Source organism: Rhineura floridana, chromosome 4 (genome assembly GCF_030035675.1).
Source record: "Rhineura floridana isolate rRhiFlo1 chromosome 4, rRhiFlo1.hap2, whole genome shotgun sequence".
NCBI classification, from domain to species: Eukaryota; Metazoa; Chordata; class Lepidosauria; order Squamata; family Rhineuridae; genus Rhineura; species Rhineura floridana.
Genome location: NC_084483.1, coordinates 78924178 through 78944470, shown reverse-complemented (window position 1 = coordinate 78944470; position 20293 = coordinate 78924178). Strand labels below are relative to the sequence as shown.

Below are 20293 nucleotides of genomic sequence, written 5' to 3'. Positions count from 1 at the left end.
CAGCACTGCTACAGGAGAGGACCCTTCCGCTACTAGTCAATTTCACTTCAGCCCCCAGGGCCCCCCCCCCGTGATGCAGTTCCAAGGAGTCGAGCTGATCTCGCGTGCTGTCTGGTATAAATGAGAGCTGTTCGTGCATGCTCTGTGGATCTCCCGGAAGGGGGTGGAGAAAGATCTGGGGAGGGGGCGGGATGATTAGGAAACTTGATACACTGACGAGTAGTGCTGCAGGCCCAGCATTTTACAGCAGTCCTGGGAAGCCCATGCATTTCAAGGACAATTTGCATCCTCCGATTTAGACGCCTCAAAGAAACGGTTAGCAATATTGAAGCTAGCAACGACAAGCGATTTTTATTTCGATTGTTCCTTTTAAAAAAATTGCAAGCCAATAAATTGCTTAAATGATTTGCACCCAACCCTGTGCATGTTTCATGGGAAAGTTCCGCAGTATTCGATGTGACTTGCCCCAGAAAAGTGTGCACAGGATGGCAACCATACACGATGCCTCCCTCTTCTCTCATTCATCTCTGATTTTCACAGTGCAGTCCTATGGATGTCTACTTAGACGCAAATCCTATCGAGTTCCATGGGGCTCACTCCCATGTAAGTGGGTATAGTAAGTATTGCAGCTGTAAGTGCCTGTAGGTAAAGGGAACCACATTAGGCAACGTTCGGTCGTGAGCCACTGATGATGGCTGCCTCTGCTTTTGGTCGGAGAAAGGTGGCTGAGTTATGCACTGGGTCTTCTCGGATTTCCCCCATAAACCGTCCACCGCACACAGGCCTTAAGAGTAGCGAATGGCACCACCCACATCCACGTTTCCCACCCACCCCTCCTCTGGTGACCGAGCAGCCAATGGCAATAGGTACCCGATAGTGGCTGTGTGTAATTTGTGTGCTTAATTTAGTTTAAAGCAACACCACAGCAGAAGAGTAACAGCAGATGTTGAAATGTGAGTGTGCCAGCGTGTGCATGCGTTTACCTAAGAAAGCAGGCTTTTACCCTGCATCAGGATCACTGAGACCGGAGACTTAGTAAAATAAGAAAAGCTACTTTACTTATAGAAACACATAGTAGATAGAAAAGGCATACCTAGTTCTAATTAACTAAGTTGGAGGCATAATGCCCAGGTGTAGGGGTTAGCCTCATGGCTTGGAGAGAGCAGAGATAAAGGACTGTCTCCTTTCTCCAGACAGTTGGAGAAGAAAGGAGTGGAAAGGGCGGAAGGAGAAGGGGCAGGTAAGCTTCCCTAAAGACGTAACAGTCTAGCGACAGAAGGAAGTCAGTCAGAGCATCACAGGTAAAGGTAAACAAGCCTTTCCATCTGGAGGACCCTAGCTCTATCTCCCTTCTGGAGCATAAACAAAAGAACAAAACAGGAGTTGCTCTTGCCCCACTTCCAACACCCCTTCTCAACAAGTGTTTGGTTCAGTCCACGAGATTCGTCTTGTTTCACAGCTTGCAATGTCTGAGTTTGCCCAATGACTTCGTAAGAGCGTCTGAAGTCAAGTCTTCTGTTGGACAATACTCCATCTTGAGTAGTCCTCTGTGGTAGGTGGGTGCTTCACGTCTATGTACTTGGTGCGTGAACTCACCCCTTCTGACTCCAAGAGTCTGTTGCATCCTTGCTTGCTTCCGAGTCCCTCTTGGTTGGTGAGCTGGTTTTTCAGCACAGGTATCCCACCGCTACCACCACATCTGGCTTGATAACAGTACTGATATACAGACTTTTCTTTAGCATTTGGCTTTTTCTTGAATTTCCTCTTGTAGCCTGCAGCTTTCTTTCCTTGAGGAAGCTTGGTTGGTGTCCAAGTTTCACTTTGGTGGAGAGATTCCAGCTCTTCCTTTGCTGGCTGCCTCCACCTTTCAGCTTCAGCTTTGGGTAAGGCATCAATCTCTTTCCAGGTCTCTGGTTCTGGAAATTCATCTCTTACAAAGTAAGCAAGTCTCTCTAGTGGTACACCTCTTCCATTTCGCTGTCATCTGTTTGGTGTGGCGCCCCTTCTGGTTCATGTGCGCACTTTCTTTCATCAAAATGGACAGCTCTGCATACTTCAACTTTGCCAGTTTTGGGATCTATTACTCTGTATCCCTTTTGCGTTGGAGAATATCCAATGAATATTACTTCCCTGGCAGTGTTGTCAAGTTTGGATCTCTTTTCCTTTGGGATGTGCACAAATACACGAAGGTTAGACATACTTGGTGTCCTACCATACCACAGTTCAAATGGTGTTTTGTTGGTTGCAGATGCAGGAAGTCGGTTCTGCAAGTAAGTGGCAGTAACCGCAGCTTCTCCCCAGTACTGCTTTGGTAAATGTGCATCTTCCAGCAAGGAACGAACCATTTGTTCAAGGGTCCTGTACATTCTCTCTGAGACCCCATTCTGCTCTGGGTTGTATGCAACTGTAGTCTGGTGCTCTATGCCTTCCTCACAGATAAAGTCTTGAATAGCTCTAGACACATGCTCCCCTGCATTGTCAGATCTTATGATCTGTGGCTTTCTGCCTTTGTTGGATACAATCCTAACATAGTCCTTCAGTTTTTGAAGTACTTGACTTTTCTCCTTTATTAAATACATTGTAGTATATCTGGAGTAGTTATCTATAAAAGTCAGCATGTATAAATTTCCACCTTGGGAGGGCACTTTCATTGGCCCACAAAGATCAGTGTGAATTAACTCCAGAGGCTTATTGGTTTTCCTCTCACTTTTCTTAGGAAATTTTGGCTTCACACTTTTGGTTTTAATACAGCACTCGCAAGTTTGTGTACAATTGCACTGTTTCATTTTAATGCCTCTTGCCAAATTCTCTTTTTCAAGAGCAGTTACTCTAGTTAAACTGGCATGTCTCATCCTTCTATGCCAGATATGCAAGCATTCAGAATCACTAGTTTCCTTGACCACATTTGCATGCATTGTTTCAATGTATTCTAAAATTAAAAGTCCATTTTTCAATTTTGCAGTGCATCTTATTCCTCCTTCATCTAGAACAGTGGTTCTCAAACTTTTTTGGTTCACAGCTCACTGTAAAACATATAAAAAATTTCTGGCGCACTTTGTGTACAAAATTAAAAATATATTAATATATTTTAAACTATGAATAAAAATAACTTAATAATAATATACTTTCATAATATTCGCCGCACACCTAGCCACCTCTCGCGGCGCACCAGTGTGCCCCGGCGCACTGTTTGAGAATCAGTGATCTAGAACATGGCAAAATTCTCCACTCATAGTAGATAGAAAGGCATACCTAGTTCTAACTAACTAACTAAGTTGAAGGCATAACGCCCAGGTGTAGGGGTTAGCCTCATGGCTTGGAGAGAGCAGAGACAAAGGGATGTCTTCTCTCTCCCAACAGTCGGAGAAGAAAGGAGTGGAAAGGATGAAGGAGGAGGGGCAGGTAAGCGACAGAAGGAAGTCAGTCAGAGCATCACAGGTAAAGGTAAACAAGCCTATCCATCTGGAGGACCCTAACTCTATCTCCCTTCTGGAGCACAAACAAAAAAGAACAAAACAGGAGTTGCTCTTGCCCCACTTCCAACACCCTAAAAGTTGTCGTTTGTAGAGTGACGGATCCGCGTTAAGGTGGCCAAATGGCCATCCAAGGCAGTAATCGGGAGCCCATCGAAGTGAAAGGTCCACCACACTTTTTCTTCGCCCTGAGTGCAAATCGGCGGCAGTCCTGTGAACACTCGCGTGGGGCTGAACGCCACTAAACTCACTGGGGGTTACTTTCGGAGGAGCAATCGCAGGTTCCAGCCCCCCCTCCCCATGAAAGCGATACAGAGGAACGGAATGGCGCCTCCCCGGTGGGATTGTCGCCCCTCCGTCGGGCAGAGGGATTGCTGTGAGCAACTCAAGAGCGGCAGTCTCTCTCGGCCTTCCGCCCTTAATCGCAGGCCCTCGAAGGACTCCTCGGGGATCAAGGAATGAATGGCACTTCCTTTCCTACCGCTAACGAAATAATCTTCTTCAGTCCGTTACTGGACCGATTATAGCTCCATTTGGGAGCGGCCTGGAGGAGGGGTTGTTGCACGATCAGCATCCAGGCCATTCTCCACGACTAGAACTGAACCCGATTTTTCTCCCATTTAATAGCAGATCACATCAGCTGCTACCCAAGCTGAGCTGGGTGTTGCGTAGATAGAGCCACAGCCACAGAATTGAATTGCCTTTACTATTTCTCTCTCCTCAGCCACTCTCACTCCCTCCAATTTCTCACACCTATTTAAAACTGTACACGTTCGATTCTCCCCCCCCTTTTTTATTATTTAAAGAAAGCCTTTAGTATCACTTTTGCGTCGGGGAAGGAAAAAAAAGATTACTACTACCTATCGAGGAATACAAGGAATTTAACTCCGTGAGGACTGCGCAGGTGCAGGCCGATCCTAAGCCTGTTGACTCACAAGCCCCTTAACTGCCTAATAAGTAGGCATTGGGATTGCAAACTAATGGCAGACGAGCAGCTTTCCAACTAAATGTTCTTAGAATCCAGACGCCCATCCTTTAAAGGCAAAATATGTACGATCTCTCTCTCTCTCTCTCTCTCTCTCTCTCTCTCTCTCTCTCTCTCTCTCTCTCTCTCTCTCTCTCACACACACACACACACACACACACACACACACACACACACACACAGAGGCGGGCACAGAGTGCATCCAACTTGGCAGGTGCGATCCCTTCCTACACCCGCTTAGGGCTGGAAGGAAGGGTTAGCCGAACTCCCCTATCTTGGAAAGCTTAAAGGCTGCAACAGCTGCCTTCATATTACGCGCTTATTGCGATGGGTTCTTCGGCATTTATTTATTTATTTACTGCCCTGCCTGCTTCCAAGGGCTCAAGACGAGAGCCATTTAGAAAAGCGGAAATTCAAACATTAAAACTGTCCTGCTCGCCTCCGGCCAGCTTCTCCAAACAAGAACCTTCGGGGAAGACACACATTCTCCTCCACTTACGAAGATTCAGCGATAGGACCGGCCACCGCGAAAGCCGCCATAGAAGGACATCTCCCCCCAAAAAACGCCCCTCGCCAAAACGCCCCTTGCCTTACACCTAGTCGTTGTCCAACAAACAAAGCAGCAGATCAGCGTGAATTAAATACGTAGCATTATCAATCCAGCAGCAGGACACAAAAAAGTTTTAAAATAAAAAGAGAGAGGGGGAGGCTGTGGCTCCAGGAACAAGAGGGACAGGCTGGCGCGCCTTTAACAATTGCTTGGAAGAAGGAATGTCAAGTACCTGGGCCTCCTTCGCATCTGACCACCCTAGCAAAAGATCCTCGTTCTCGGGGCCTGCCGAAGAAATTTGGGAGCCGAGGGTGCACAGTACCCCTGAACGTGCACAGAATTGGCCGTAAAGGTAAATTTCATTTCAGATCCTTAGATAGGACAAACGCAAGGCGCGCTCCTATTGTACCTGCCTGCTCTTCCCATACGGCTAAAGATATGAACCCAAAGAGCCGAGGAGGGGCCGGAGACAAAGATTTGCTCCATATCCTATGGGGCTATGCAGGCTTCGCTCTCCTCCGTCCCCTGTTCCCTTTTGCTGCATTTATCCATGAGGAATTACTTAGTGCAGTCTGGTCCTATCCACACTAGGAAAGGGGTGTGTGCAGGATCAACAGCCAGACCCCGCTCACAGTGAAATAGCGAGCGAGCTGGCCTGTGTTCGCTAATCCCTTAAGAGACGAGACTTTTAATCTAAACGTCTAAGGTAAACGAAGGGAAGTTGCACAGTGCTTTTGAGCGCTAGGTTTGCGCTACTAGATCATAAGGAATTAACAGGGCAGCCCGAGCCATGTCCCACTGACAGGCATTCCCAGGCAAGGGCAGATGGAGCGCAGCCTGAATTAACAGAGTAAGCCTTTGCATGTTTACTCGGAAGTAAGTCCAGCTGCAGTCAGTTGGCCTTGCTTTTATGTAAGCATATTCAGGATTGCAGCCCAACGAAAATACGTTTCCATGTAAACAGGCAGATGTGTGTGTGTAGGTAGGTATATAATATTCAGATAGATAAAGATAGATAGATGTGTACACACATCACTATCAGTGTGTACATTGACACATTTTATTTGCCTTTTTTTACCTATTTACTTAAGGCAAGAGGGATTGGGGGGACGCATTTCCAGAGTTAGCAATCCCCCAGCATGAGAAAATGTGCGTGGCAGACATTGGCTAAAGGAGATCGTGTTAATCAGGTCCTTCTTCTGAATTGAAACTCTTTCAGGCTGCAGTCCTAAACACATTAACTCATGGGGATCAATCGCATTGGACTCAATCGGACTTCTGAGGGAACAATATGCTCAGGATTGTCCGTTAATTCTGCCTCTAAATGTTTGGCTCGGTCCTCAATTTCCTGTTTTAAAAAGCAAAGTATATATTGCCTTCCAGGTTTGATTCTGCCTCTGTTGTCTTCAACTCGCAAGACTGTTTTGGGGGGGGCAGTTTCTGTTGAACTGAGCCCCACTTTCTGCAGGCAGAAAATTTAGGGCTCCTTCTGGGTGGAAGGGCGGGAAATACGTACATACATACATACAAGATCTTATTTCCGTTTCATTAAATCATGAAGAGCGGCGGATTTAAGCAGGCCGCGCGCCTGGGAGAGTCGCTCAGATCGACAAGAGAGGCTTTCAAAGAGTGCGTTTAAGAGGATCGGGTTGTAGGGAGTCTAAACAATTTTTATTTTGCCCTGTTATCTATTTCCAGAGGAGGCTAATGCCTCTGCTCTCCAGAAATAAGTTGGCTCTATAGAAATTCGTGGAAATATATTTCCAAATAATGTGTTCCAGTCCTGGTATTCATCACGGTATAATTTGTGTGACAATCCTTACTTTATTTACTTGGAAGGATATCCCGTTGGCAACAGATTCTTTTGGAAGGGGATCCGATTGGTTTGCAACACAATATCCTCCCACCGAATAAATTTAAAGGTCTGACTCTGAGGCTGTTACACGTTTACACTCTTCCCGCAGTTACCCACATGGACAAAGTGAGCAGACGGCTCTACGTAGCCAGGTGTCCTTTGCGTTCTTCAAGGTCTTCTTCAAGTTCACAGGCACAAGCCATTTGCCGCTTTGGAAGCGCGCTGGGAAATTGGGGGCCGCAACTGCAAAATCTTCCCCGCCTCCCTAACTGCAAGAAGCAAGCTGGTTAACGCGGGCATTGCTCTAGCAGAATGGGCGCAAGCAGTTGGTCCCCGAATGTTCCTTTCCCAGCACAGCAGAAGAGACGCCGGCCGCTCCGAGCCGCGGATGCTTTCCTTCCCATCTGCCTGGTAGCCGGGAGTGGAGCGCTCCGGTCCTCTCTCCCCGGGTCCGCTCGACTGGAGCGCGGAGGTCACAAACCTGACGCTGAGCGCCAGCTCTCGGGCCCGCACAAGGGGAAAAGTGGGTGTGTCCGGAATGCGGTGACGTCATCCCGCCGCTCAGCCAGTGAGAGGCCGGTCTTTCGGAGCCCCGTTCCAATAGGAAGCGAGCTGGCTCTCTGAATGGCATTAAGGCCGGGCTAGAATGAAGCAGAGTTGAGAAATGAAGTTGTGCTAAAAAGCCCTTTTGGCTATCAAGAAGTTTATTAGGCATTTCTCCGCCTGAAAATTAAGGAATCTTCATTAACAGCCCTTCCTCCCAGTTAGAGCCCAGGGCGAGCCTGGGAGAAACCAGAGGGGATGGGACGGAAGAAAATTCCCTCCCCGGCGGGGGGAGAAAACTTTTCCACCTTTGGCGGAACTTCCTGATTTTCATTCAGACCCCGGTGAGCTTGGGCGCGGGGACGGAAGGTAAGCGGCCGCAGGGCAGGCAGCCGAGGGTGGGCCCCGAGGCACCGGCGCTGGAGCGGGGAGGTGCGATCTCTTTGCATTCGGGGGAAATGTCATCTAACCTTTTCTTTTGTGCTGGCCAGAGAAAGGTCTCCTTGACCGATGCGCTCTTTTGCTGGGCAGGTCTGTTTGGGGAAAGGCGGAGGGACAGACATTTTAAAGTAACTCTGCCTATCATCACAAAATACATTATTTGTGAAACTACATTAGAAAGGGGGACTTGGTCCAGCGCATGGGGGCAGATCGGAGCAGGATCAGCGGCAGTTGGTTCTGCAAGGGCAGAGCGACAGAGATCGCTGTCTGGTCCTACCTCCTAAACGTCCCCCGTATTCCTATCCAGAGAGAGAGAGAGAGAAAGAGAGGAGGGACGAGCTGATTTCATTCTCCATAGATGTCACCATCCGCAAAGTGGTTAAGCCAGAGGGCCGGGTTTCGGAACTAATTGATCGAAGTGGATTTCAAACAAGACTAAACAACACGTTACGCAAAGGAATCCAGCCTAACTGGTTTCTGGATCTGAAGCCCCGTTTGTGGAACTTTACTTCTTTCCGTGAAATCGTGGCTGGATCGTTGCTTATATTTTTCTCCCAAAGAAAAAGTGGCTGCTAGGAGGACATGGGGAAAGAGTAGTAGTAGTAGTAGTAGTAGTAGCAGCAGCAGGCAACAACGGGCCCAGCGGAAGCCCCCTTAACATGAAACGACTCTGAGGCACACTCACATCAACAGGGTGGGAGGAGGAGAACACCTAGATGGGACTGTGCCCTAAATCATAATTCTGGTTATTTTTTCTTGGTTAAAACTCAGCGTCCGTGCGGTATGTTTGATGGAGTGGTAAGGGATTTCGCTTGGTTTCAATTCTCAAAAGGAGCGGACACAACTCTAAGGGATGTCCCTTCAAAGGGAGACCATCTGGCCTTCTCCCAACGCCTCTTTCGAGTCCATTCGCCGTCTCCCACTCCACATGTGAAGGACACATGGGCCCCTATGGCAACCCAACCCTCCCCCCGTTTAACTCGGAAGCGAGTCTCACTGAGCTCCATGGGACTTACACCCACGTCAGAGGGCAGAGGACTGCGGCCTTACGGTGGCAATCCTATAGGTGTCCAACTCAAAAGTCAGGTCCATTGAGTTCGCTGGGACTTACTCTCGGGATGCCAGTCGTATTTCCTCCGGGGACACCAGAGCAGGTTTCCACGCGACGGTGTTTTCCCTCGAAAATTCACCCTTCGATCCCCCTGTCTCACTTTCCCGCCGCTGTTTTCTTCACAGTTGCTTGAAGGAACCTCCCTGGACCTTGCAGATTCCCGAAAGGCAGCAACAGAAAGGCCGGCCACTTCTTCGCAAAAGGGCCTGGAGATTCTCAAACGGGGGGGAGCACGGGAGAAGAGGGGCGCCATCATGTCTCTTTTGCCAGGAGTTACATTTGCAGCCTCGACAGGAAGAAAACCTCAGGGATTCCCTTGGTTGGATCGCTGAGATCTGAATCTATCATTGTCGGTCTCCTCTTTTTCCAAGAGCGTTGGGATGCTCTGAGCCGGATGCGCAACTTTTCCCGCCCGTTGATAATCACCTCATTTTTACAGAATATTCTTGCGAAGCAGAACGTTTTAATAACCGATGGTTTGGCTCCTGTTATCAGTCCGCACCCTAACGCTTGGGCCCCCGCGCCTTCGCGTTTTAAAAAGCGAGGCCTGAGGGGGTCACAAGATGGCTCGGTAACGCAAAGGCAAACAAACAAAAAATAATCTCACGATGCTTGGCTCGAACTGACCGCGGCTGACCCCTCCCCTCCCTTTGGATGCATCTGTGGAGCTTCCATTGTCAGAAAGAAGGGGGACGAAACCACCATGAAAGAGAAGTCCAAAAATGCGGCCCGGACTAGGCGGGAGAAGGAGAACAGCGAGTTTTACGAACTGGCCAAACTGCTGCCTTTGCCTTCGGCCATCACCTCGCAGCTGGACAAGGCCTCCATCATCCGGCTCACCACCAGCTACTTAAAGATGCGTGTGGTTTTCCCCGAAGGTAGGTGCCCCGCCGGGATTCCTCCTCCTCCGCTTCCCTAAGAACCTGGGCATGGGGAGGATTCCTGGCACGCGTTGGCCTCTTTCCCGGGGTCCAGGAGTTCCGGAGCGGAAGAGAAGTTCCAGAGGGAAGGCGAGAGCCGGGTAGTTGCCCTCCTCACCTTGCCGGGAGATTCTGTGGCTGCCCCGCCCCGCCCCGCTATACCTTCATAGCACTTTCCTTCCCACCTCCAAGGAATCCTGGGAACTACATGTTAAGGGCTCTAGGAACTGTAGCGCTGTGAGGGGTGAACTACAGTTCCCAGGATTCTTTGGGGAAGTCATGCGCTTGAAAGGTCGGCCGCCAGGGTTGTTTTCGCCGAAGACAGCTCGCTGGAGGGGTTCCTCGTTGTCAAAAATAAACAAACAATAAATCTTTTCCTTCTGTCTCTCCCCTCCCGTAAACACTTCCCCCTTTGGTACATAGGATGTGTTTCGTTGGGAAACCAGCGGGCTCCTTTGTCAACACGTCGAGGCTCAGAGCTCAGCTGCTTGTTCCAGCAAAACAAACAATGCCTTTTCTCTCCACCCCCCCCAGCCCTCCCCCGACAAAGCCACGTGTATTGCCCAAAAGGGCAATTCTTCCATATTTATTATAGATAAATTGGGCAGGAGGGAGAAGGAGGGAGGCAAATTAATACAAAGCTCAATATTTGCATAGAACTAAGCTCAGCTCTGGCTTCTGTGCGGAGCAAAAGGAGGCAGCCGCCGACAGATGCAACGGATCGCAGGGAAAAACGGGGGGAGGGGTCGGACGCGGGGAGGGAGAAGCAAACGAATTTAAATCTCTGTCTTGAATATGCATGAACTTGGCACATCTGGATGTGAGGCCGACGATCGCGGCTTTTGAGAAGGTATATAAATCAAAGCCGTTGTTATAGTTAGGAGAAAACTAAGGCAAAACAGTCATGCTGGTGCTCTTCCTGAGAACCTAGGCCACGCTGGCTGCGGGAGGACACACTTCTAGAGTAGCTGTGGCGGATCAGGATGGGGGAATGAATAGCTGTGCGATTCTCTGGCCTTAGAGGAAAATAAAAGAAAAAAGGCCGAGCCGGATCCCTTAGTGATTCTCTGGCCTTAGAGGAAAATAAAAGAAAAAAGGCCGAGCCGGATCCCTTAGTGAGGCATCGCACACTCCAAACGCAAGAAAAAAATTAGCCAGAGAGAGAAGAACCAGGACCGTCCACCTCGACTCCCTGTTTAAGAATAAACCATATTGCTTAGTCTGTTCTGTTTTGTTTTTAGACCACGGTGGTACTCTACAGTCTGAAACTTGAGTCTATTGTAATGCATTGTATTAAAACTTTAATTTAAAAAAATCCTTTTAACTTAAGTCTTTCGAAACACGTCAAACGCTTTTCTTCTGTGAAACCCCACTCCTAAATACGTTCGGTCTGAAGGCCTCTGTACGCTTAGGTGGAGCAAAAATCCTGTCCAACTCCGCGGCACTTACTTGTGCTAGCCAAACCCGCCTCCCTTCAAGCTCTTATTTGGAAGACGGGCTCCAGGTATGTTCTGTTGAAACCAAATGACCCTTCCTTCCAGTCTACTTAAGATCGGGATGTGAATATATTGCCGATTAATCTAAACGCTCTGGCAAATGAGAAAGGAAAAATGCGTTTCGCTTAATAAGACCCATGGCTATTTTTAAATCAAACACGCGGGTGGAAAAATCACTGAGGATGATCTGAGTCTTTTGTGAAGATTAAACAGGAACCAGGGAATATAGGGGACGGGGACACACTGTAGAGGGAACTTCTCCCGGCGGAGTTAACGAAAATAACTCGTTAGGGGAGCGGTAGCCTTAAGAACAAATGCAGTATTACAGACATGAAAGGAGGCGATGGGATCCACGGGATGTTTTTGTTATGAATCGGAGAAGAAAATCTGCGGCAATGTATTTGTTTTCACTCTTTGTTGGTGTAAATGAAGCTTCCATCATTTCATCATTAAGTTTTCGTTTTTGTGTTTGTAGAGAAAAGCCAGACCCGACCATATTTACTTGGTAAAGTAAGTTTAAACCATTTAAGTGGCACTTATTTCCAAGTAAGAAACTAAGAATACTTGTTTAGAAGAGGTTCCTTTGCAATCAATAGGACTTCAGAATAACTGGGCTTGGTATCCAGCCGTGCGTTTTACATCTTTGGGAGAGGCAAGTCAACCTATTAATATGTGAATTAAGCTGGTATCGCAGAGCACGATCCAGGTGACATTCTTTCACCTCCACAGATTTCTAAGGTGGTGGGACCTTGAGCACATGCTCAGAGGTTAGCAAAGGAAATCAAAGGGGTGTAAAGGTGCTTAATTTTGGTTGGGTCGTGCCCATGCTTTGTAACTTGTAATTAGTTGTGTTTCTTTGAGCTTTTGATGAAGGCAGTTTGGAATCGAATTTATTTCTGCTTTGCCGTCCTGCATTTTCTTCCCACGGAACAGGGCACCTCCAGATTCCGATTCTTTTTTCTTTGTTTGCAAGGAAGTTCCCTCGATTTCAACGTGGGCACGATCCAGCCAAAGCTAAGCACTTCCCGTGAATTTTGCCAAGAGACACAGCACGTGTCTAATTCTGCTATACCGCGATCGATAGGATTGAAATCTGCTTAGGTTCGGCTGCGTCGTGCTCCAAGCTTGGGAAAGCTATCAAAGGGTGTGTGTGTTATATATACTGAGCGGCAATTCCCAGGTGTATGTGTTTAGGGGAAGGGCGCTAAGAACTCTGGGGAAAGGAAGATGCAAAGGCAATGAAGTCGCCTTTTTCTTCTGGCGCATGGATTTTGGAGCGCTTTCCTTTCTTCTGTTTTTCCTGGAGACTGCCTTTCCGATAGACTTAATATTTCCCCTTTCGAAAAGGCGTCCCCTTTTCGATTGTCGACGCGGAACTGACCCAAGTGGGCCGGTGGGGCCGGTGGGATTCCTCCAAAGATGATTAGCCGCGATTTGCCCGCTTCCTCGCTCTCTGCGGGCTAACAGTGGAGCGTGCTTCGTGGCGGGTCTGGTCAATTACCAGCGCCTCCCTTGCGGGCTGGTTTGATCAGAAGAAGCATCTGGTGTTGCTTGTAGGCTGCGAGTAATAAGAGAAGGCAAAGAAGGGCTGATCCCCCATTCCAGCTCACCCTGGCTTGTAAAGCCGACCAATGCCTAGAAAGAGAGCGAGCGAGCTCTGCCAGGGGATTGTGTGGCCAAGTGCAAAGCGAGCCAGATCCTCTGCTGGTGCTGGCCACAGCACATGCCACACTGGGAGCCTTATTAGAGGCAGCGGGCGAGGGGGCTTTGCACCAATGAAGCGGATGGATCAGGTTGGCCTGGATTTGCTCCGGTGCTTTCCCAAACCTCCCTTTTCCCGAAATGTTGATGTCGATCTTTAGCACATTGGGCACAATGCAACGAAGAGTCGCGTTCGAGCCCCTTGAAGGCGCTAGACTGCAACCCTAAGCACGTTGATTTGGAAGTAAATCCCACCGAAGGCAGTGGAATGTAACTTCTCCCCAAACAGGCCCTCGCTCTCTTCTTTGTCCCCTCTCACTTTCTTCTTTGTCCCCTCTCACTTTCTTCTGTGCAGCTGCTGCTTCTAGTTGCCTAAAACTCTCTCCCTCCTCCTCGCATCTTCTCTATATGGGCGGGGACATTTTATGGCTTGTATTTTGATGAACATAAGAAGAGCCTGCTGGATCAGGCCAGTGGCCCATCTAGTCCAGCATCCTGTTTTCACAGTGGCCAACCAGGTGCCTGGGGGAAGCCCGCAAGCAGGACCCGAGTGCAAGAACACTCTCCCCTCCTGAGGCTTCGGACAACTGGTCTTCAGAAGCATGCTGCCTCTGACTAGGATGGCAGAGCACAGCCATCATGGCTAGTAGCCATTGATAGCCCTGTCCTCCTTGAATTTGTCTAATCTTCTTTTAAAGCCATCCAAGCTTTAAAATCAGTACAATTCTGAATGGGGGGACTCAACATAGAATCGGACTGTTAAGAGTACTGGATTGGGGAGGATGACATGAAAATAAATCTAACTGATTTCCTTACTTCCAAGCAAGGTTTCCAACCTGCACCTAGCCATGTTTATCAAGTCCAATGGATTTCAGCAGAGCCTGCTTACTTCCGAGTAGGATCTCGGCCATAGCTACCTTCCGGGATTTGTAATACGTCACCTATTTACGTCTGGAAAGAGCCCCATTCTCATATGTCTGGGTGGTCTGGACTAAGCATGTTCTGGATTGCCGCTTGAAGGAGTGAGAGGGAGGGGGGAGAGAAGACTGTAAGGGGACGATCCACAAAGCAGTGATTCTGCATACCAGTTGCTGGAAACCACAGGAGGGGACCGAGCGCGCTCCGGTCCTGCTTGCGGGCTTCCCACAGCCATCTGGCTGACCACTGTGAGAACAGGATGCTGGACGAGATGGGCTCCTGGCCTGATCCAACAGAGCTCTTCTTCCGTTCTGATGTTCATTTATGGGGAACCTCCAGATGGTGCTGAGCAACAACTCCCATCACCCTTGACCATTGGCTATGCTGGCTGGGGCTGAAGGGGGCTAGAGTCCAGCAACATCTGGAGGGCCACAGATTCCCCCTTCCTGAGTTATAGAGCCATCTGTTTTCGGTGAAGTACGCCTGGCAATCAGTCCCATACAGCCTAAACCGCTTGGCAAAAGTTGAATATCCTAGGACCAGTTCCTCTCCTGTAAGGATTATTGGGACTGTCTCTACCAAGTATGCAGTGGGGTCGATGCCTTCACTGTTAAAAAGCTCAGAGGTCTTTACATTCAAGCGGGATATAAATATTGTTAAATAAAATTAAATACATAAAGAGCATAAAATTAAATACATAAAGAGACGTAAAAGGCAAATTCCATGCTAGCGATAATTAGGAAAGGTATTGAAAATAAAACAGCCGATATCATAATGCCGTTGTATAAATCTATGGTGCGGCCGCATTTGGAATACTGTGTACAGTTCTGGTCGCCTCATCTCAAAAAGGATATTATAGAGTTGGAAAAGGTTCAGAAGAGGGCAACCAGAATGATCAAGGGAATGGAGCGACTCCCTTACGAGGAAAGGTTGCAGCATTTGGGGCTTTTTAGTTTAGAGAAAAGGCGGGTCAGAGGAGACATGATAGAAGTGTATAAAATTATGCATGGCATTGAGAAAGTGGATAGAGAAAAGTTCTTCTCCCTCTCTCATAATACTAGAACTCGTGGACATTCAAAGAAGCTGAATGTTGGAAGATTCAGGACAGACAAAAGGAAGTACTTCTTTACTCAGCGCATAGTTAAACTGTGGAATTTGCTCCCACAAGATGCAGTAATGGCCACCAGCTTGGACGGCTTTAAAAGAAGATTAGACAAATTCATGGAGGACAGGGCTATCAATGGCTACTAGCCGTGATGGCTGTGCTGTGCCACCCTAGTCAGAGGCAGCATGCTTCTGAAAACCAGTTGCCGGAAGCCTCAGGAGGGGAGAGTGTTCTTGCACTCTGGTCCTGCTTGCAGGCTTCCCTCAGGCACCTGGTTGGCCACTGTGAGAACAGGATGCTGGACTAGATGGGCCACTGGCCTGATCCAGCAGGCTCTTCTTAAGTTCTTATGTTCTTATGTTCTTAAATAAGTTTTAACACCTCGAATGCCGACAGGTTCAGTTGGAAGCGGGGTGCCGCGGCTTTGCGGACTTGGGTTTGGCCTCTTTGGTTGGTTCTGGAAGACAGGCAACTATGTTGTCTGTCTTCTGAATTTCCCACCAGAAGCCCAGGCCTGAAACACGAGTATCGCGAAAGAATATGCTGGGCCGACATTGAGGAGATCTGCTTAGACTTCTGGTCTGGCCCTGTGGTGAGAATCGGCTCACGCCATCCAAGACTGTACTTAGAGGTGGTAGATTGTTTTGTACCTATTCTATGCGGATAAAATGAGCTTTGCCTGTTCTCTCTTTCCTGAGCTGATGGTGGCCCTCCAGATGTTGTTGCAAGGCAGAGAACATGCAAAGCTAGGAAAGATTATTCCACGCCCCCTTAACTCTGCCGCATCTCTTTCCTTCCTTCCTAATCCCAGAAGATCTTACTGAATTCGAATCCACAGCGGTTCTGAGGTCAGAGGGCAATTTCAGGACTGGGTTTCACCTCGCTGTGTTTATGGGCGAGCTCTGGCCTTGATCCTTTTATAAATAAATGGAAAAGGGGGGCATCCCTCCCGTTCTCCTCCTCCCTCCTGCAAGGACAAAAGTCTTACTGAAAGATAGGCACATTTAAAGGTGAGAAGCTCTGGCTAACTTCCTCCCCAGAGACAAGCAATGACAGAAAGAGCGAGTGGAAGCGAGAGGCTAAACGAGACCATGACGCAATGGCGGAGCCCTGCTCGGCTTTCTGCGTCAGAGCCCTGTCCGGGGAATATCTGCCTGCCTCCCCGGCGTATGCTACGGATCGAAGGATCTCGGGCGAGCCCAATAAGGAGTCCCTGAAGGAACAGAATCATTGTAACGGGACCCCCCTGCTTGTATTATTCACAGACTGAAATGGAGCAAAAGGCCATCAAGCCTGTCTGCATCCCAACTTCATGTCCCATCTTTTGCAGAGAGCTGCTATTATTATTATTATTATTATTATTATACAATAATAAAATGCTAAATCATTTTTGTATAGAGAAGCAAAACTCAGACAAAAAGACAATGGTCCCAATTCACTTTTTAATATTTTCTAAGCAGTGTGTGTACATTTAAATTATTTTTTAAGACCACTGATTATTGTATAGATGTTGCTCAACATCTGTGTGTGACTGGACAGACGGGGCTGAGCACTCACTTGATAGCTAAGGATTTACAACACAGAGCTAATAAATTTCTATAAACTTTATAGTCGAATGCACAACCCAGCGACCGGCTTGCTTTTCAGACGGGTAGTGCCTACTCAAAACCAAGCCCCAATGAAACCAATGGGGCCACCCCTCAAGAAAGCTTCGTTGATTTAAATCGAAGCTTTCAGACCTGTTTCACTGCATTAACGACCATTCTGACGGGTGAGTCCAAGGGGCAGGTAGGTGGAGGGATCGAGGCATGTTCAGGCAGGCATTCCAAGCGGTTCCAGGAAATTAATGCTAGAGCTAAGCTTAAAATAAAATGTGGGAGTTCGCCCGTCTATTCTGTTGTGGTGGAAAGATTTTCTGGGTCTTAATTTTTGTGCGTGTGTATGCCCGCTTGATATTTCTCTCACCCCTTTCATCATTTATTTTTATAATCTGGGATGAGACTTACTAAAAACACGCGGGTGTGTACTTATTTGTCGTGCAGCGTGTTTGCATCCCTTATTGAGTCGTCCTTAAACGAGGTGAGCACCCAAAGAGACTTTTCTCTCTCTAGAGTCAAAGATCCGAGGAAAGCTTTTCGTGTCCAAACAGCGGGGACGGGTGGGGAAGAGGAAAGGACGGCGTCGTCCTCTAAATAACAGATCTCCCTTTTGGGGAGGGCGGGAGAACCAATTGCGGGAGCCTTGAGGAAGCAGAAGAGCTGCCCTGAAGCCACGAACTTTTGCTCGCCAGAATTCCTCTCTGCTCTAAAGCGATCGTTTGTAAAAGGCTGTGGGTTGTTGAGGGAAAGGTACAGGCCCTATCCTATGCTGACAGCAGGCTCGCTCGTGTCGTTGGGTTATTTCTCTTGCGGCGGTTCCAAAATAAAAGTGCAAGTTAAAACAACAGCCGCGCGTGAAGGGATTTTCCGCGCGTGAAAAGATTCAATTCGCATCGCTGTGACACATTTTTCGTTGATTTCAGTTAACCGGTCTCCTGTGTGCTCACTGCGGGGTCGTGTGTTTGTGTATGTGTGTGTGTGTGTTATGCACTACCTGACCAGAAAGAATAAGGAACTCCTCCCGAAATCGCCACATCTTCTCGGCGCAGGGTGTGTGTGTGTTAAACGGGGGTTTGACATCATTTTTAGTTAAAATAAAGAAATGCGAGACTTTTTGAAAAGACATGTGTTTTAAAGCAGAGAAAGAATCTTTATTGCTCAGAGCCATAGGCTACCACGATGCTTTATTTTTAAGGGTACAATCGCTTCATTTAGTTCGATTCTGGACGCTCCAATGAAGCTGCGACCCTATAACTATTTACCCAGGAGTAAAATGAATGGGACAGGCCCTGACTGGCCCTATATAGGTTAGTTGAAATCGCTTCGCCAGGTCCTACGTTGGATCACTTTGTAGTTACTGTTTTCTTAAATAAATACATTTAGCATTTTAGTTTTGAAACTCATGGTCTTGTTTCATTTTCGGGAGGAAAAAACAGAAGGAAAGGGGATAAAAAAAGAGCCAAGAACCTTGTTTCCCACGTGGATTGGTGATTTAATGCTGTTTTTCTTGCTGCTAAGGGAAATGATTGAGCATTGGGTTTCAATGTTTATTTTCTTACAGACGTTTTTCTCATTTAAAGGCCTTTAAGCTGCCTCCCTTTGTTTAATTCCAGTTTTGATGTGGACTTGAAATGTGAAGTGCAGAGGGAAAGCCCGTGCATAGCTGCTGCAAAAGCAGATTTATGGCCGACAAAAACAGAGATTGGCAAAAACCATGATTTCTTGTCGGAAAGCAGTCTGAATCGCCAGAGTAAAATGATGCTAAAATAATGGTGATGATAATAATAATAATAATGGTAATAATTAATAAGTTGTTTGCAGATGCTTTCATCAGTCGTGCGATTAGTATGTGATGAAATAATTCATTTCTCTCCCTCCCCAAGGATTTTAGGGCAAAATGTTAAAATTTCTCCTGTGTTGCTGTGGTTTGCATAGAAAACGGGATCGTTTTGTAGGCTCGATGAACAGCACAATGCTAAATATGAAGTTCAATGGGATTTACTGTTAGGTCAGTGAGTATAACATTCATCCTAAAGCGGGTTGGGCTTTTTCCTGGTAAAATACGACGATGATTTCTAATGATGACTCCATAGCTGTTCTGTTCCCCAGTAAGTTTTACAGAAGCCAGTGTTTATTGGAATAAAAGATTGTACAGAAATAGAAATAAGTTTTTTTAATTTTTTAATTTTTTAATTGGGGCACATTAAGGTATTGGATTCCACTGATTTTTAGAGAAGAGAGCTGAGCAGCATTTTGTTTGTGTGTTCATTTTTATTTGTATGTAAAGCGGACTTGCATTTTTCTTTTTAAATGGGAGAAATAGTAAATAATGCAGGGCTCACTAAGAACTGCAGGTTCTACAAGGCCGCAATCTGAGCCGATCCGACCTAAGATTAGCACCGCAGCATAGGAACAGAACATGGACTGGATACTAAGAGCAGGAGTCTTTCTTTTTCTTTTAAAACTAAACTTCCTAGCTGTGGGGCTTTGGTTTTTGTTCTCAATAATTAGGAGTCCTGTTTCTCCACACACCCCGATGTAAAGTGCTCTGGGTGGATCCGTCCCATACTTCCATTCGGTCAGGTAAGTAAGTCCCATTGAGTCCAATGAGACTTATTCCCAGGTAAATGTGTATAGGATTCCAACCTTAATCCAAGTTTCACCAGAGCAGATAGGGCCAGTAGTGTGAAAAGCACGCCCGAATTTGTGAAGTTGCTCCATCCCCGAAACACTTGGATTTGTGCGTTTGAATTCAGGCCATCTTAAAGTCAAATACTTCTCTTTCCTGGTTTTTATGGGGGGGGTAGTGGTGAAGGTGGAGGGGGTGGATTACTGCTGGGTCCAATGAGTATTAACCCTCAGTGTCCCCAAGATCGGCAAGAAAGGGGAGAATTGCCTGCGGGAAGCTGAAAAGGTGCTCTTTTGTGAGCTGCAGGCTGAAATGGCAGTCCTCCGGAAGTCTGATGACCAGGATCACCTGACAGACGGAGAGGCTGAAGGGTCCCCACGTGGTGGGGAAAGGGGCCGGCCCAAGCAGGGATCCTGCACGTGCAAGGCCTGCTGGTCGCCAGCTCGACCCCTTCAGGGACGCTGATCCGAAGCTGAGTAGGCAATGCACCCCAGTTGTCCTTCCCGTTCTCCTCTCATTTGAAAGCAGAGGCGAGACAGCAGATTCACACGGCATTTGTTTCCAGTGTGATCATTAACAAATCACAAAGTAAAACCGCAAACATCTGAGAGCACAGAGGGCTTCTTCAGATGCGCTGCCTCACCTTAGCAGCAAAGCACCTTGGTCCAATAGAAAGACGGATCTGATCTACCTCGGTAGTCTTAGGTGCGCACTCACCTGGGACAAAGTCCCATTAAGCTCAACAGGGCTTCCTTCTGAGTAGACATGTATAGGGCTGCAAGGTTTATAAGCAAACGTTCGTGTTTCACCGAGGATGGGGGGAGGAGGGAACCGGGCAGCCGGGATAAAAAACAACCACCCTGAGTTTAGACTAGGTTTCGGTTGGTGAGTTAACATATCCAAAGGGGATACAATCCTGTCACAACAGAGTAAGGAATCATAACAGGAAACCTCTCAGAGGCTGGGAC

At 47.6% G+C, this 20293-nt stretch overlaps 1 protein-coding gene across 1 annotated transcript in view; it reads left to right on the top strand.

Moving 5' to 3' along the window:
* Positions 1 to 9661: 9661 nt before the first annotated feature.
* The window catches only part of SIM1 (SIM bHLH transcription factor 1), a 78806-nt gene continuing 68174 nt past the window's right edge, over positions 9662 to 20293 (top strand). Inside the window, exon 1 of the mRNA XM_061626275.1 lies at positions 9662 to 9836. Within this exon, the coding sequence (XP_061482259.1) occupies positions 9662 to 9836 (175 nt within the window). The remainder of the gene's footprint in view (positions 9837 to 20293) is intronic.